The following is a 17,500-nucleotide window of genomic DNA, read 5'->3' as shown; positions in this document are numbered from 1 at the left end:
GAAGGCATCTCCCATTGACTTCAATGTTACAAAAATAGTTTAAAAAGCTGAATATTTCAAAAAGTATGAAATATTTTTGAAAAAGTTGAAGGTTTCTTATCAATTGCTGAAAAGGCTGAATAGTTTAATATTTGAATGGTTTCTGTAGCTGAAAGTAAGCTGAAGTTATGGAGAGCTAAAGTATTGGCTGATTTGAAGGCTCTTCCCATTGACTTCAATGTTAAAAAAAGAGTTTAAAAAGCTGAATATTTCAAAAAGTATAAATATTTTGAAAAAGTTGAAGGTTTCCCATCGATTCCTGAACAGGCTGAATAGTTTAATATTTGAATGGTTTCTGTAGCTGAAAATAAGCTGAAGTTATGGAGAGCCAAAGTATTGGCTGAAATAATAAGAGGAAGAATAAAGTTTTTTTGAAGCACTATAGTGGAATGCTGTATACAGCATTCGCACTAATGAAGTCTCTCCTGAGTGAACTGTCTGGACCCCATCCTCAACTTTTTTTCAAACCATGCAATGCCTTCAGAGGGCTTTCCTGTTGATCATGTTTGGTGGATTTTTTTTAATATAATAATTGCAATCAATATTATATATATTACCTTTTAATCTATATAAATTGTATTTACATTTGTTGTCACTATTTGTTCCACCTATGCCAACCATCAGAGGTATACATGTGTTAACTGTGTTAATCTCTTTTAGGTTTAATTTCTTATTTTTGCTGATTTCTACCTAAAATGCTTATGTATTTTTAATTACATTTTCGTAGAGCTTTGACTTTTTCAGCTGAATAAATATTATAACTAGATGGTTTTGTTCAGCATTGCCAGCTTCTCTGTTGAGCTTTATGTTGTGCCCAGCATTCTCCTGTCCTGTGCTCTGAAATCTAAATGTGGATAAGCATAAAACAACGCTAAAATAAACACTACAATACAACTTGTTATTTGTTTTTTGACAAGGAAGGTTGTTCCTTTATAAATATACAACACACAGGCTACAACACACAGGCTATACACATATATATATATATATATATACATATATATATATATGTATATATATATACATACATATATACATATATACATATATATATATACATATATATATATATGTATAAAGATTGTACATCTGACCTGTCACTCACCCTTACCCCAGGAACCAGAAAACTAATCTGCTAAAATCTCTATCACCAGACTACTTGTTGAGGAATTTAGTTGACATGGCAGCTGAAGCTGTTAGGTTTTGTTTCCTTTGTTTAACATCACCAGATAGAACCACCACCACCGCTAGCATCCAGAGTGAAAGTCTTTCGAATATCCAACCTAAAACTAACTTCACTGCCGTAATCACAATATGTTCTACCAACTAAGCAATGAAGAGCCGTGTCGGTGATGATCGGCTGTGGCAGAAAGATTAAGACAAAAAGTCAGAGAGCCTTTCTTTATCTGCAGAGTTAACTGAATGCTGAAGTTGTACTGAAGTTTGACCTGTGAGTTCTGCTTCACTTGCACCTGTCACTGAGATAGGTATTAATCAACTTCACATGGACAAAAAGCCACTACAAAGAGACAGAAAAATGCAGATGTGACATGGCTACTTCTCTATTTGTTGTCTTTGTTAAACAATAGGCTTTAACATTACCTCTTCAGTTTATTTAATATTCCAAAACTCATGGTGCACATACTTTATGACACTTAGCTGTTACAAGGTTAATGTTTTTAATGTATTTTTCTGTGCAAAAGTGCATGGCTCAATGCTTTACCTTTCAGCAGACATGTTTAAAAATGATTATTGCCTAGTACAAGTCAATTGCCCAAAACAAAAAAACTCAAGAATGACCAAACAAAAGAACCCCCCCCCCTCTCGCATAAGCTGGAGTTGTTTAGTAACTCAACTTTCTCCAGTTGACCTGATTCTGACTGACTACCGGCTGTGCTGAGCTGCCGATATTATCATTAGGAGAGATCGAATGCATAAAATATGATGATGTGATTGAAAACCTTGGAGAAAATAATTTCAAATAATTCTAGTATAGCATCGGAATGCTTTCGAATATATATCTACTCTATATATTAAACCATTATTAAAATGAACAGAAACAATGTTTAACTATTTAAAACTGTATTGATACATTTGTACAAGAAAATAATATAGTTAGAATTATACATACAAATAATGCAGATCATACAAATTATAGAATATCCTTCATTTATTCTGTACATACAACATCTTTGGCACATTTGTCCGTCCTTCTGATCCCTCTTTAGTTGCTTCCGGATGTTTCTCACATTTGTACCCGTTAATTGTGGAGTTTCTCTTGTGCACTGCATGGGTCTGAAGACAGAGCGTGTTGGATGCGTACAGTCTGTAAAGCCCCCTGATACAAATGTGTAATGTGTGGTATTGGCTTGCATACACAGGAGGGGTGTGGCGCAGTGGATAGAGTGTTGGTGTTCGGATCAAGGGAGCACAGGTTCAAACCCCACTGCAGTCAGCATGTCGTTGTGTCCCGGGCAAGACACTTCACCCCAAATTGCTCCTGTGGGGATTGTCCACAGTATTGAGTATGTAAGTCGCTTTGGATAAAAGCATTTAACAAGTAAAGTAATACACAATGTCTTTGATTGATTGTTTTTTATATAACCTTTTTATATAGCAATAACAACTCTTAAATGCGTTGTATTGAAACACGTTTGAAAAAAGGTTAATGACCTCAAAGATACATGTGGTGAACAGTGAGCTGTAAGTAGTTTAAATGAATCTCATTATGTGATTATACAAATTTCAGATCCAGATTTGGAAAAAAAAACTCAAATTCAGTAGGTGTCTTTGTTTGGTGTTCACTATTGTATTAAACAAAGCTGTTTTTGTTTTTCTTCCAAAATGGGAAACAAATCTTCCATTTTGTTTTTTCTGCATCTCTTCATCTTCCTTTCTCAGCCTGTCCTCCTACAAAAAACGACCATATAGGTCGATTGTTCAGCAGCTAAATACAACCCAGAGTCACGTTTTAAAGTGTAGCACCTCTAGTGGTCGTGTAAGAAACAACATGCTCCTGTCGATTGCAAACGCTCCGGAGGGTCGTTTATTCACAAATAACCCTCTCTGGAAAATCCCAAATTGTGGAATAGTTTGGCCATTAAAATGCTTTTTTATTCGATTTCTAGCGAGAAGTGTATATTGTACTTTTATAATCTACGTCCAGTGGATGTGTAGGATCTACAGTTTGATAGATACACGAAGATGATTTGAGGTCTCGCCAGGAGAACGTGTACTGCATATGGGGCAGCTTCCATGTAAAGTTAGCGTGGGTGAAAACAGTATTTCCGGTCTCGAAGTTTTCATAATAAAACCGGAAGTATTCCCCACACTGTCAAATGATTACACAGTGATATCTCCATTACTCATCCACTAAAAAACATCAGTTTATCCTTGATATTGATTGGTTTAAATTGTGTACAATGCTTTTGTGTTTTTAACCTTCGATTCGGAGAAACAAATTTTTTTTTCGGAGTTTAGACACAGAGTTTCCGAAGACACTACACTAACCAGAATCCCCAGCTATCGTTTGGGACTACAACATCTGCCTTGCTTTACAAACCCCGTGAATAGCCCTCATGCTCTGTGATTGGATGTTGGAGTGGCAGTGCGACAAGGTTATGCCGAGTGTCAAACAGCTCTTTGAAATGGAATGGAACCACGCCAGACTATCCAAAACTGGACTTGGACGGGTCCAGCCCAGCCCTCCCCCCCCATAATTACACATGCTGGCTATTGTGTGTTTCGCAACATGTTCTATGGCACGTCTCTACTGGGAATTGTAGTTTTAAAAGACGTTTTCGTATTTCCCACAATTAAAAGTTGCCAGTATTAAACTGTATACATCCCTGGAGGTTTAGGGGATAGGAAACACATTGGTGTTATCAAATTTAAAACATATAATTAATACATGGGTGAAAATTGCTTGCGTCCATAATGGGCAGCATTAATATACCCACATGACAGCTAAGGTCAGAAGAGCTTTATTTAACAGCTGGTCTTATGTCTGTGACCCCTCCTGTTGTTAATTGATAAGCCTGAAACATGCACTTGTCAAGGTTCAGATGCACATTTAGCAAATATGGCAGTAGCCATCGATCATCTTAAGATAAGATACTTTATTGATCCCAAGTTGGGAAATGTTTTTGTTACAGCAGCATGTACTTTGTTCTACTCCACTACAATTCAGAGGTTAACCTGGTATTTTTACTCTACTACATTTATTTTTGTTACTTTGCAGATTCTGATTAATGATGTGAAATATAAACAACCCTTAAATCAGACTTTAGTTACACCTGAGTAAAATTCAGCCTTATCAGTTTGTCTGTTTTGCACATCCTCCTGTTAATATCTTTGGACGTCCTGCACTAAACTGTTTTATTGTAGAGATCACTACAGTATCTTCTTGATATTTTCTATTTTCTATTTGTATCATTGACCCCTATTTTGTATGTAGGCTACTCTTAATATTTAAATGTTTTCATCAAATATAACTTATTCAACAACTAAATTCAATAACGTGCTTTAACCACTAGGCGGTGCGGTTTAGACCAGTGGTCTAGTTAATAAAACATAATAATATCAAACATAATATGACTATTCACTTTATTGTGAAATTAAAACAGAACAGTAAAGGAAAATACAGTTTCAGTCTCTCGATGTGAAGCTTATGCATTGTACCATGAACTTGTATAGACCTGTAACAGTCAACTGCATGAGGAGTTGGAAAGGTAGTTCAGAAAATCAGTAATATCTTTAAAAACTACAAAAAAAGTCCCTTTCTTTCAGCTGTGCACCTTTATGGTGTAAATACAGACTATCTACTAATTGGATCAAATATAAAAGTCAGCCGAATTAGTGTTGTTACTGCAAGGAGACGTATTGTGTGAAAAGAAATGGAAGATGTTGTTTAATTGTTGATATATTTATGGTCCACGTCACGTATTCAGTTTTGGCGGCATCTCTTCCAGTTTGTCAAAAGGTCTTCTGATCAGGGCTCTATAAATACATATCTAGGGCAGATATGTAATATTGAATGCAGCCGAACCGTGTACTACAATGCCGTTATGTGATGACTTTCAAAGAGAAAAGCAAGAACACTCGGAATAAAGTTTTTTTTTTTTTTTAATGTTTTCCGATTTCATATCACATAAACACCATATCCCGACGTGCATTGCGGCGTGATTTTAGCCTATCAAAACCTCTGAAAAAATAAATGTGTCTCCCAGAATCGAAAGAGAAAAACCTATGGGAAAAACACAAAAGCATTGTACACAATTTAAACCAATTAATGTCGTATAATTAACTAGGATAAACTGATGTTTTTTAGTGGATGAGTAGTGCAGATATCACTGTTAAATCATTTGATCATTGGTTTTATTATGAAAACGTCGAGACCGGAAATACTGTTTTCAACCCGTAACTTTACATGGAAGCTTGCCGCATATACACGTTCTCCTGACGAAACCTCAAATCATCTTCGTAATATCTATCAAACTATAGATCCTACATATCGACTGGACATGGATTCTAAAAGTACAATATATACTTCTCGCTAGAAATCTAATCATAAAGCGTTTTAATGGCTAAACTATCCTATAATTTAGGATTTTACAGAGAGGGTTATCTGTGAATAAACAACCCTCTGTAACGGCCCGTCCACACAGCGGCGTGCGTTGACGCTTCCCCATTCACTTTGAATGGGGTGACGTCACTTTTAGCCGAAATGCATCGTGGGAAGCGACGTGGAGCGTAGCTGGCGTGGCTCGCTGAAAAAGTTGAGCAATGTTCAACTTTTGACGCCTCGGTGAGGCGTTAGCCAATCGAATCATATGCCAGTACAAGCTCTAGCCAATCAAACCGCTGCTTGTGTGTCAGGGGCGGCAGATTCATGTGATTGGTTGTTGGTCGAGTTTCAGACACGCCCGCCGGCAAGCGTCAGCGCACGCCGCTGTGTGGACGGGCCGTAACGTTTGCATTCAACGGGAGCACTAGAGGCCGACAATTTTAAAACGTAATTATAGGTCGTATTAAGCGCTTGAACAAACGACATATTTGGTCGTAATAAGGGCTTAAACAATCGACCCATTTGGTCGTATGAGTTGGAGGACTTGTTGTCCTTTCTGGATAAAATGGCATCTCCAGGATAGCTTTGTTTTCTTTTGATGTCTGCAAACCTTCGCAGAGGAAGTCATGGATCGTCTGCCATGAGTCCACCTCCGATCTCCAAAGCGCTGCTCTGGCTCTGATAAACTTAGAAAATTCAGTCTCACTTCCTTTGGCCAGACTCATGCTAGCTTTACAGATGAAGAAGATATCCATGCCGAGGAACAGAGCATTGAGCCCGATGAGACCGGCCCTAGCTGACTTGGAGAGGGCAAGAGGCCCTTTGACTGCTGCCTGACCGATATCTGGTATATCTGCCACCAGCTCTTCACTTTTTAACACCTTGAAAGCGGAGGCTGCATCAATAAATGAATCACTACCTTTTGCAATAGTGCCAGCACTATATACCAACTTGCCGAGAGCAATATCTTTCCCGCTTGTTCCTTTTTTGGTGACCTCCTCCAGACAATCCTGGAGAATCTGCACATCCTCCATTAAGCTCTCAAAGACTTCTTTGGCTTTCCTTTGATATGTATGGTTTACTCCAATCTCTGTGGCGGTGGTGACAGCGCTGTTCACTCCGCTTGTAATTCCCATGCCTACCCCGGTCATTGTCAGAGCCAAAGACACTCCAGCTGTTACAGGAATTAAAGCCAAACCAACGATGGAGAGCACACCTCCTACTGCCCCCACTGAGCTGCCTGCCACACTGGAGATCTTTGCTCCCTTATTCATCTGGTCTAACTGAACAGCATGCTCCTCCAGGTCCTTTAGAGACTGTTCCATCCTCGGCTGTCGCTCTTTAAACTCATTGATGAAGCCAGAGCACGGTTCGTCCTGATACAAGAACACCACTCGGAAGCTCTGGTTCATCCTGACGATGAGAAAAGAGAAATTAAAAAAATAGAAAATAACATGATAAATCTCAAGAAGTAAGTATGTAACCCATAATACATTATCCAAATATTGGATTTCCTTTTTGTGAGACATTAGGAGACTACAAAGTGCAATAAAATCAACATTAAAAAAACTAAATAGTAAGAAAATGAAAACATACAATAGTATTTACTCCTGCTGAACAAGGAGTTGCTGCTAAATCAAATATTGATTATTACATTTGGAAGATTTGAAAATGTCAACTGATTTTGATCATTTCCTTTTTAACAGGAGACGTTTTACAAGCCTTAATTTTGCCTTGTCGCATGTTGTTTTATTGTAGCCAAGGAATTGTTTAGACAGAAAATCAATAAGTAGTGACAATAAATAACAATTATTATTGCAACATTAGCATGAGACCAGGTTACAAAGGAAACCACATAAATATCTCAATTTCTACTTTCTATATTTTAACTATGACATTTTAATCTTTAATCAATTTAATTAAATCATCTAAAAGGTGTTTTTGGCATTGTGGTAAGCATAATGCAGATTGCTTCATGAAATGCAATACAAGACACTCAAATACTGTACCTGCTGTATCGTATTTGATAACACGATTTTTCTGTGAAATAAGCTACACAATATAAACTGATTATAACTTGCTTCAATACAGTAAATATTCATATTGAAATATCAATAACAATATATACGTTGGCTAATTACCACTAAACATATATTATATTTGAGCTTGAAGGCATTTTGCAGAAATGTATTCACAAAACAAAGTCTGGCTATTAAATTGATTAAGTTGTAGGTAAAGTTAGTTGCTAACCAAAGACATTAGTCAATCATTTGGGAATTATTTATATTTGTACAAAGATGTGTGTTGGTCTATGCCACAAACAACAAGCAAGTTAATAATATTAGTTTGCATGTCATCGTTTTAATTATCATAACTCATCACACCTTGCACAGCTGTTTTGACAAAAACCACATAAAGGTGTTACACGTACCTGAGTTCATCGAGCTGATTAATGTGATGAAGCATCCTTTGTGTGTCATCTTCAGACAAATCCACAGCGAGGTCTACCAGTTTATCGTCGTTCATCTTCAGGCAAAAGTCACAGAAGGAGCTGTGAAAAACAGGAACATATTTTTTATAATAGATGTTTATTTTGCTAAATGTGCATATTATAAGGAAATGCCTCTTTACCTATTCTCTAACTTCGCACAGATGTTCTCGGTGGTCCTTATGTATTTGTCCAGCTGATATGCCTGCACTTCCACATTCTGAAGTTTGGGGCAGAAGAAGGCGTCTGCAACTCTTTTAAACTCGAGGAGGTGAGGGCAGATCTTCCGTGCAGCAATGATGACAAGCTGAACCGTTACAGGGCTGATCCCTTCAGGCAGATGTAACACCTGGTTCTCTTCCATGAACAAATGAAGTGAGGTGACCGCCAGATTCTCCACTGCATCTAGGAAGCAGTCGAGCTCCCCCAGGCCTTCCAGAGTGGACTTCAGCAGAGCAGCCAGCTCCTCCTCCAGATCTGCTCGCCTGCTGTCTGCAGTCACCTGGGTTACCTTGCTCTTCATATATTGCAGAAAGGCTTTACCTCTGGTCTGTGACTGGGTAACATGGCCGATGCAGAGGTCAATGTTATCAGCCCTGGTTTTGATGTCAATCATCATATCCAACTCTTTCTCCCTCTTTAGTATCCATTTAGAACTCTTCTCACAGAATTCTTTCACTGTGTCGATGTCGATGAGGGTGTCTGCGGTGTAGCAGCACAAGGCCTCCTGGAGGTCCTTTCTATAACACAAAACATCATTCAGTTTGTGAAATTGGAAAACAAATTCAAACTGAATTGTCGTTGTGCCGTTGTTGTCTTTTATCACAAGATCTACCGTATATCTCCAGCTCTAGCTTTAAGTGTCCCCACCAAATATTCCCTGGGCCCAAAGCCTCTGGTCAAACGTATTCTTAAAAACACCGACAACCCTTGATTATGGTTTTCTTACTCATTTACACAGACTGTTGACAGTCAGAGGAGGATTGGCTCACATCCGAAACCCCTCGCACTTAAACATAGGGTTTTACTTTAGGAGCATCAATAAATTACCATTTTATGAGACAAAACATATCTTATTTCTAAACCACCATGCTGATTCATATAAGTGGCCAATGGCCATTATGCTAAAACAAATGTCACTGCAGAATTGTATAAGTACAATGAACAAGAGAAAAACATGTATTATTTAATGAAATTTAGTCCACATTCATCAGTATGGATAGGACTTTTGTTGTGCACTTTTATGTATTAAAGGTCACCTATTATGCAAAACCCACTTGTTGATGTATTTTATAAATAAACATGTGTCCCCTCTGTGTAAAAAGATTCTGAAAGTTTCAGGATAAAAGATTGGCTCACTTTTTGTCCTGATCCATTTATATAAAAAACCTGTCTGAAAATGAGCTGGTCATATTTTGGCCACTTTATGATGTCATAACGATTTTCTGGCTTGTGTAACCATTAGCCAATAACCAACCAAGGTAACAACCCCCCCACCTTATCACCTGAATCTCCTCCTAGAGCCCCATTGTGTTCTTTTTAACCAGATATCACTCATGCGGCTTTCACACCAGCGCTTTTCAGTTTCTAGCTCCGAGCGGGAGCTTTTCTGGTTCAACTCCGGTTTCCCTTTTCAGCTCCCGCTCTGTTCACACCGCCCAAACGTCACCGTTTACATCGCTGATTTGCTCCCCAACGGCAGCCATTACGGCGCTCACAACAACAACAACTGCGTTGGGTCGATGATCGTGTTGCTTTTAATCACACGAAGACAGAATAAATTGAATAACGACTTCTCCAACCTTATGCTTTGCTCCAGAGTGCCGTGGTTCATTTAAGCAATAGCTCACGACAGGCCGTGTATATGCTCATTATATCACAGCTAAGGGGCGTGGTTCGGCCCGACGCGAAGCGGAGGGTCGACAACCCCCTTAGCTGTGATATAATGAGCATATATCACGGCCTGAAGTGAGCTATTGCTTTTATAAAACGGTTACCAAGTGTGGCAATATGAAAAAAAAATACACACTCTAATTTAAATAGTTTTTATTAGTAAACAATGATGTTCAAAATAAAATAGTCCCTCCGTTGCCTTCTGCGCGAAACATAGTGCGAGGTGGTTGCTATGCAACAACACTAACAGCTAGCGAACATATTAGACAGAGAGCGTTGATCCATTATTTGGCTATTTATTTACATTCATTTGTATGTTGCCGTGTATTGTGCAGCCACTGAAAACCTGTCCAGCATCAGTAGCATGGCTTACGTGGTTACTTGTTGAGGTTGTTCTAGGCTGTTGCTTGGCGTGGTGAGAATATTCCTCCACTTTCTCCGGTCCCCGAGATTTGGCTTCCAGTAGCTCTAGAGAGAGAGCTTTCGCACCTGTGGCCACTAACGGTCATCATTTCCCTGCTTTGTTTCAAGATCCGCATCAGAAAGCTTTTGAATGGTGGTACTTTTCCAGTTGGTCTACCTGTTCTTCACGTAGCTCTGCATGTCGTCGTTTAGGTGCTTTCCCCCCCTGGAGATAGGCACTGCTCAATCCACTCCTCCATAGTAAGACCTCCCCGGAGGTCGAAGTTAATCTTAAATGTTTCCATCTTATGCTTTGTAAGTTTGTTCCGTAACGGAAGAAATGTAAACATATTTATAAAACTGACATGTCAAATCAAGCAATCTGATTGGCCGATAGTGTTTTTGCGGACCTCTTTGATTACAGATTTGAAAACATCGTTGTTTGCTTTAAAAGTAGCACAATTCATTATGTCAAACCTTGGAAAGTATCTAGATATCCCTGCCCTAATGCCAAAGGAACTGCACACTGTATGTTTTGCCGTTTGATGTCTATGTCTGGACCGCTGCGTAAAAAGGAGGGTTTCTGCCCCGTTACTTCTCCGCTGCTTTCTTGTTCCAGTATGAAAAGCAAACTGCAGGCAGTTTGCTTTTCAGCCCAACGGTATACTGTTTTTCTCAGACGCGGAGGGATACTGATTTGTTGTGAAAAGTAACTTACAATTCTACCCGTGGTATACGCTCAGTATATCACGGCTAAGAACCAATCAGATTGCTTGATTTGACTTGTCCGTTTTATAATGTTTATTAATGTGTGTCTGCAGCATTTACCGACCGCTGCAGTGCTGCTCTTCCACAGGAGTTTATTCTCCCGTTAGCTCCCGGTTAGCTCACACTGCAGCGGCCGCTCTAAAGTATTCACTGTCCGACTCACACAAGCAGCTGATGCATATCCCCAGTTCCCCTTAGCCTAAGTAACACTGTTTGGTATCACAACGCTGTTATGAAAGTTCCTCTGGTATAAAACGGGTGATGTTAGCATAGCAACCGAAGCTAAACTGACTACTTGCATCTGATAGCTGCAATAATACAAAACAACACGTCTGCCTCTCTCCACAATGATCGATAACAGTGAACGGATGGTCAAAGTAAGGTACAAATAAACAGAATCACACGAAGCCTGGTTAGTGTTGCCTGACTTTATAAAGTGTGTTTATAGGCACTACTGCTTGTAGGCAGGCATAACAGTCGACCCATGTTCAGGGGAGATGGGTTTAGTTTCCTGCACGCCTCGACGTAAGAGAGACGTAAGCGACGTCGCCTCTTAGCTCCAAAGCTCTTGCCTCTGGACCGACAATTTTTTGGAGCTGGAAATGAAGCGGATTCCGGAGCTAAGAGCCGGCGCCGCTGCGGTGTGAACAGGTAAACCCAGCGCTTTTCAGGCTCTAGCTCCGAGCCGGAGCTGAAAAGGCGCTGTGGTGTGAAAGGGGCATTATAGAGGGGTGTGGGGAGTGGCTCCTTATTTTCATCTAAAGTAACAGACAGAGAATCAGCACTTTAGAAACAGGGCTGAAACAGAGGGGGTTTTTGGGATGCTACAAAGTATGATCTTTTTGGTATTTCGAGCCAACCACATCAGAGACATTTTTTGTATATATCTGAGACCTATTGATGAAAAACAGTATGGGGACCTTTAATGTAAAAATCTTCCTCGATAAATAGAAAGTTGACTGAATTAATAAAAACGTTTTTCCTGTTTGTCTAGTGCAGTAATGATATCTGTTATGAATTTGGAGTCACTGGGTAACATGAAATGGAAGGTATGCAAATACTTTGTAATGCCTTATTTATTTGTCCAGTATAAAGACGCAGCAGAAACCGGCGTGAATGTCTTTCAATTGACCAACCTAAAGCTAACTTCACCCCGGTAAATATCTAAATAATTTGACCAAAGAACTCTGTGCTGAGGTGTCGGTGTTGATCTGCTGTTGCGGAACATTTTAGACAAAAAGTTAGAGAGCCTGTCTTTATCTTCAGGGTAAACTCAATACTGAAGTTGAACCGAAGTAAGAGTTCTGCTTCACCTGCACAGTCACCGAGACAAAAAGCAACTACAAATTGAGTGACGTAAAGAAACTAAACTACAACAAAGAGACCGTGCTATGGCTACTTTTCAGTTTGTTGCCTTTTATCACATGATAGGCTTTAACATTACTTCCTACGTGTATTTACTATTATAAAACACACAGTGGAAATTGCCAAAATGACACTTACTACAAAATAAATCTTTAATGTATTTTTCTGTTCAAAAGTGTCTCAACGATATTGTTTACCTTGCAGCAGACATGTTTCTCTCTCTGACAGTGTGCGTTCTTCAGTTCCTCCACAACTTATACCTGCGTGTTTAAAATGAAAACAGAAAAATATTGTACATCTAACCTGTAACTAACACTGACCCGAGAAACTATACGACTAATCTGCTGAAAGCACTAACGCCAGACTACTTGTTAAGGACTTGTGTTGACATAAGGGCTGACGTGTTAGGTTTCATTTTCTTTTCTCCACCTCAACAGGTAAAACCACCGCACCCATTCCTGGACTGAGGGTTGAAAGGTTGTAGCAGCACACCTTTTGGTTTCTTGAGAAAAATAACTTTAAAAAGGCTGTCCGAAATAAACATTTTACTTTATGATGTTGTACATGTAATGACTGATAAGCTGACAAGATAAGCTGAATTGATTTACATATTTAATAAAGAATGTCAGTTTTTTAGCTTTCAGTAGTTGTGTTTCAGTGACTTTCAATCCATAATAGTTATTATGACTACATGGCCAAATAGGACAGACCTATTTTATTGGATTTTACAGCCTTTTCTATTTTATGAGAAATTACTTCTTAAAATTAGGAACTACTCAAAGATACATGTGATGAAACAGTGATGTGTAAGCAGTTTAAATCAATCTCATTATATGGTTATTTAGTGTCAGATTTGGCAACAAAGAAGAAATACAGTAAATGTCTCCATGTTGCCGTCTAACCACCAGACTCAGGGGCAATTTCATACCACAGGCAATAAGACTGTTAAACACCTGAACTGTTGAGACAACTGCACTGGGCCTGTCTACACTACAGGCATCAAAAAATTATTATTGCCTGGTAGTTAAAGGCAATAAAACACAAAGGATTGGTGCCAAATAATTTTTACATTCAAATACATAACAACCTCAAGAATAAGCAAACAAAAGAAACCCTTTACCAAAGTCCTCTCTCTCTTCCTTGACTTCAAAGTCAGTTATTGACATCAGTTGGAGTTGTTTAGTAAGTCAACTTTCTCCGGTTGACCTGACTCTGGCTGACTACCAGCTGTGCTGAGCTGCCGGTATTATCATTACGAGAGATTGAATGCATAAAATATGAATAGTGGGATTGAGAAGCTTAAAGAAATAATTTAAAATAATTATAGTAAACAAAAGCATCGAAATGCTTCGAATATTATCTATAATTAATGCATCATTCAAATGAACAGAAACAACTTTTTTAAACTTTATTGATTACTTTGTACAAGAAAAAAGGTAGTTAGAATTATACATACAAATAATGCAGATCATACATATTATAGAATTCATTTATTCTGTCCACACAACATCTTTTCCACGTCCTTGTTGCGGGATCCCTCTTCAGTTGCTCGCCCAGACGTTTCTTTTTCATTTGAACCCGTTTATTCTGCAGTTTCTCTTGTTTAGTTGTTCCTTGTGCACTGCAGGGGTTATATACATTGAATGTGATTAAATGATTGATTGATTGATTGATTGATTGATTGATTGATTGATTGATTGATTGATTGATTGATTGATTGATTGATTGATGATTGATTGATGATTGATTGATTGATAACATTTGTATATAGGAAAGGTTTAGAAAAATCACTTCTTAGAATGAGGAACTTCTCAAAGATATAGTATATGTGATGAACAGTGATGTGTACGCAGTTTAAATCAATCTCATTATGTGGTTATATCAGATTTGGCTACAAAGAAAAAATACAGTTATTGACTCCATTTAGCTGTCAGTTGCCGTCTATTTAAGTTGCTGAGTGCTTCTTCTCTTCTCTCTCTCTGGAAAAATTGGTGTCTCCAGGATAGCCTTGTTTTCTTCCGATATCTTCAAACCTTCGCAGAGTAAGTCATGGATCTTCTGCCATGAGTCCACCTCTGATCTCCAAAGTGCTGCTCTGGCTCTGATAAACTGTGAGACCTCAGTTTCGCTTCCGTTGGCCAGACTGATGCTATCTTTACAGATGAAGAAGATATCCATGCCAAGGAACAGAGCATTGAGCCCAATGAGACCGGCCCTAGCTGACTTGGAGAGGGCAAGAGGCCCTTTGACTGCTGCCTGACCGATATCTGGGATATCTGACGCCACCCTGGGAACGCTGCGTAAAGCTTTCCCTTCCTGCAATGCCACTTTACCAGCACTCAGAGCCAGCTCTTCACTTTTTAACAGCTTGAAAGCAGAGGCTGCATCAACTAATGCGTCAATACCTTTACCAGTAACACCTACTTTAGCTAGGACCTTGCCGACCCCGAGAACAACATCTATGTGGGTTTGTTCTCTTTTGGTGACCTCCTCCAGACACTCCTGGAGACACTGCACATCCTCCATGAAGCTCTCGAAGACTTCTCTGGCTTTCTTTTGATATGTATGGTTTACTCCAATCTCTGTGGCGGTGGTGACAGCGCTGTTGACTCCGCTTGTAATTCCCATGCCTACCCCAGTCAATGTCAGAGCCAAAGACACTCCAGCTGTTACAGGAATTAAAGCCAAACCAACGATGGAGAGCACACCTCCTACTGCCCCCACTGAGCTGCCTGCCACACTGGAGATCTTTGCTCCCTTATTCATCCTGTCTAACTGAACAGCATGCTCCTCCAGGTCCTTGAGAGACTGTTCCATCCTCTGCTGTCGCTCTTTAAACTTATCGATGAAGCTAGAGCACGGTTCGTCCTCCTGAAACAAGAACACCATCCGGAAGCTCTGGTTCATCCTGATGATGAGAATTGAAGAAAAATACAAATGAAAATGATGCATTTAAAAACCTTGGTATAGGTAGTAACCTTAAATGCAGTAGAAAAACATTGGATTATAAATTGTAAAAACATGACCTCTAAAATCCTGCAGTTGTACGTTAAGAGTCCACAGTATTCATACTGTGTCTCCCAGCTCCTTTGCATTTTGTTTAAGTATTTATTTATTTATATTGTTATTGTGTGACCATCTTAGTTCAGCGTGTTTGCTAATTAACACTATACTGAGGTAAAGGCAATGTCTTAACCTTTGCAGAAATTTGGTGACAAACCAAAGTCTGGCAATTAAATTGATTAAGTTTGACACGACAGAGCGCTAGAGGTAAAGTAAGTTGTTAACCAAAGACATTAGCATTCATCATCTGGGAACTATTAACATGTGTACAAAGATTTGTGTTGGTCTGTGGAACAAACAACAAGCAAGCTAATACTGAGTGCATTTCAAAGTTTTCAATATCATAACTCATCACACCTTGCACAGCTGTGTTGACAAAAACCACATAAAGGAGTTACACGTACCTGAGTTCATCGAGCTGATTAATGTGATGAAGCATCCTTCGTGTGTCGTCTTCAGACAAATCCACAGCGAGGTCTACCAGTGTATCGTCGTTCATCTTCAGGCAAAAGTCACAGAAGGAGCTGTGAAAAACAGGAAAATATTTTTATAATAGATGTTTATTTTGCAAAATGTGCATATTATTTTAGGGACATTCCTCTTTACCTTTTCTCTAACTTCTCACAGATGTTCTCGGTGGTCCTTATGTATTTGTCCAGCTGATATGCCTGCACTTCCACATTCTGAAGTTTGGGGCAGAAGAAGGCGTCTGCAACTCTTTTAAACTCGAGGAGGTGAGGGCAGATCTTCCGTGCAGCAATGATGACAACTGAACCGTTACAGGGCTGATCCCTTCAGGCAGATGTAACACCTGGTTCTCTTCCATGAACAAATGAAGTGAGGTGACCGCCAGATTCTCCACCGCAGCCAAGAAGCGGTCGAGCTCCCCCAGGCCTTCCAGAGTGGACTTCAGCAGAGCAGCCAGCTCCTCCTCCAGATCTGCTCGCCTGCTGTCTGCAGTCACCTGGGTTACCTTGCTCTTGATATATTCCAGAAAGGCTTTACCTCTGTTCTGTGACTGGGTAACATGGCCGATGCTGAGGTCAATGTTATCAGCCCTGGTTTTGATGTCAATCATCATATCCAACTCTTTCTTCCTGTTTAGTATCCATTTAGAACTCTTCTCACAGAATTCTTTCACTGTGTCGATGTCGATGAGGGTGTCTGCGGTGTAGCAGCACAAGGCCTCCTGGAGCATTTTTCTGTAACAAAAAATACCTCTATTGAAATAAGTCTTCAACCTCTTATCTGCGGCTAAGACTTCACAAACAAATTAATAAATATAGATTTCATGAGGGACCATCAGTACATTTGAAAAAGAAAAAGCAAGTGTTAGTTCAATTCCTCCTGTGTACTTGATCATGTTAGGTTATAATCAGTTATAATACATCTTTCTTAAGGAGCACAACGTTTTTGATTACTGATGTGTCATGAATTGATTTTGAATATGTAAACAGAAATGATGCCTCTGTCAAATACAGTAAAGTGAAAGGAAAACTTTGAGGACAAAGAAATACTGTAAGACAACAAGCCTGAGAGCCTCTCTTTATCTTCAGGGTAAACTAAATACTGAAGTTGAACCGCAGTAAGAGTTCTGCTTCACCGAAACCAAGCAACAACTCAAGAGACAAAAAGCAAAGAGACATACAAATAAAAACAAACAACTAAAGAGAGACACAAAGAAGACGACCACAAAGAGACAGAAGTGCTAAACACACAGTGGAAATAGCTAAATGACACTCACTACAAAATAATGTCGTTAATGTCTTTTTCTGTGTAAAAGTGTCCCAACGATATAAATGATTTACCTTGCAGCAGACATGTTTCTCCTCTGAAAGAGTGCGTTCTGCAGTTCCTCGACTCAGACCTCAACTTATTACCTGCGTGTTTAAAATGAAAACAGATAATATTGGCAT

General features: G+C 39.2%; 1 protein-coding gene and 1 pseudogene across 1 annotated transcript; both read right to left on the bottom strand.

Moving 5' to 3' along the window:
• Nucleotides 1-5,712: 5,712 nt before the first annotated feature.
• LOC117451693 (uncharacterized) lies at nt 5,713-8,790 on the bottom strand. The gene is made up of 3 exons (XM_034090090.2): nt 8,237-8,790; nt 8,037-8,156; nt 5,713-7,018 (listed from the first exon to the last, which is right to left on the bottom strand). The coding sequence occupies exons 1-3, from the start codon at nt 8,710-8,712 to the stop codon at nt 6,046-6,048; spliced, it is 1,569 nt and encodes a 522-aa protein (XP_033945981.2). The 5' UTR covers nt 8,713-8,790; the 3' UTR covers nt 5,713-6,045.
• Nucleotides 8,791-14,282: 5,492 nt separating this feature from the next.
• On the bottom strand, nt 14,283-17,484 carry LOC117450814 (uncharacterized; annotated as a pseudogene).
• Between the last annotated feature and the right edge of the window lie 16 nt (nt 17,485-17,500).

This window comes from Pseudochaenichthys georgianus, chromosome 8 (assembly GCF_902827115.2).
Source record: "Pseudochaenichthys georgianus chromosome 8, fPseGeo1.2, whole genome shotgun sequence".
Classification (NCBI taxonomy): Eukaryota; Metazoa; Chordata; class Actinopteri; order Perciformes; family Channichthyidae; genus Pseudochaenichthys; species Pseudochaenichthys georgianus.
Note: the sequence above shows the minus strand (reverse complement) of the source record. Positions and strands in the feature narration are given on the sequence as shown.

Coding starts and splice junctions, on each gene's coding strand:
- LOC117451693 (XM_034090090.2), bottom strand. CDS start 8,712: ATGATGATTGACATCAAAACCAGGGCTGATAACATTGACCTCTGCATC. Junction 8,157..8,236: donor TGTGCGAAGTTAGAGAATAG/GTAAAGAGGCAT, acceptor TGTTTTTCACAG/CTCCTTCTGTGACTTTTGCC. Junction 7,019..8,036: donor AATCAGCTCGATGAACTCAG/GTACGTGTAACA, acceptor TCTCATCGTCAG/GATGAACCAGAGCTTCCGAG.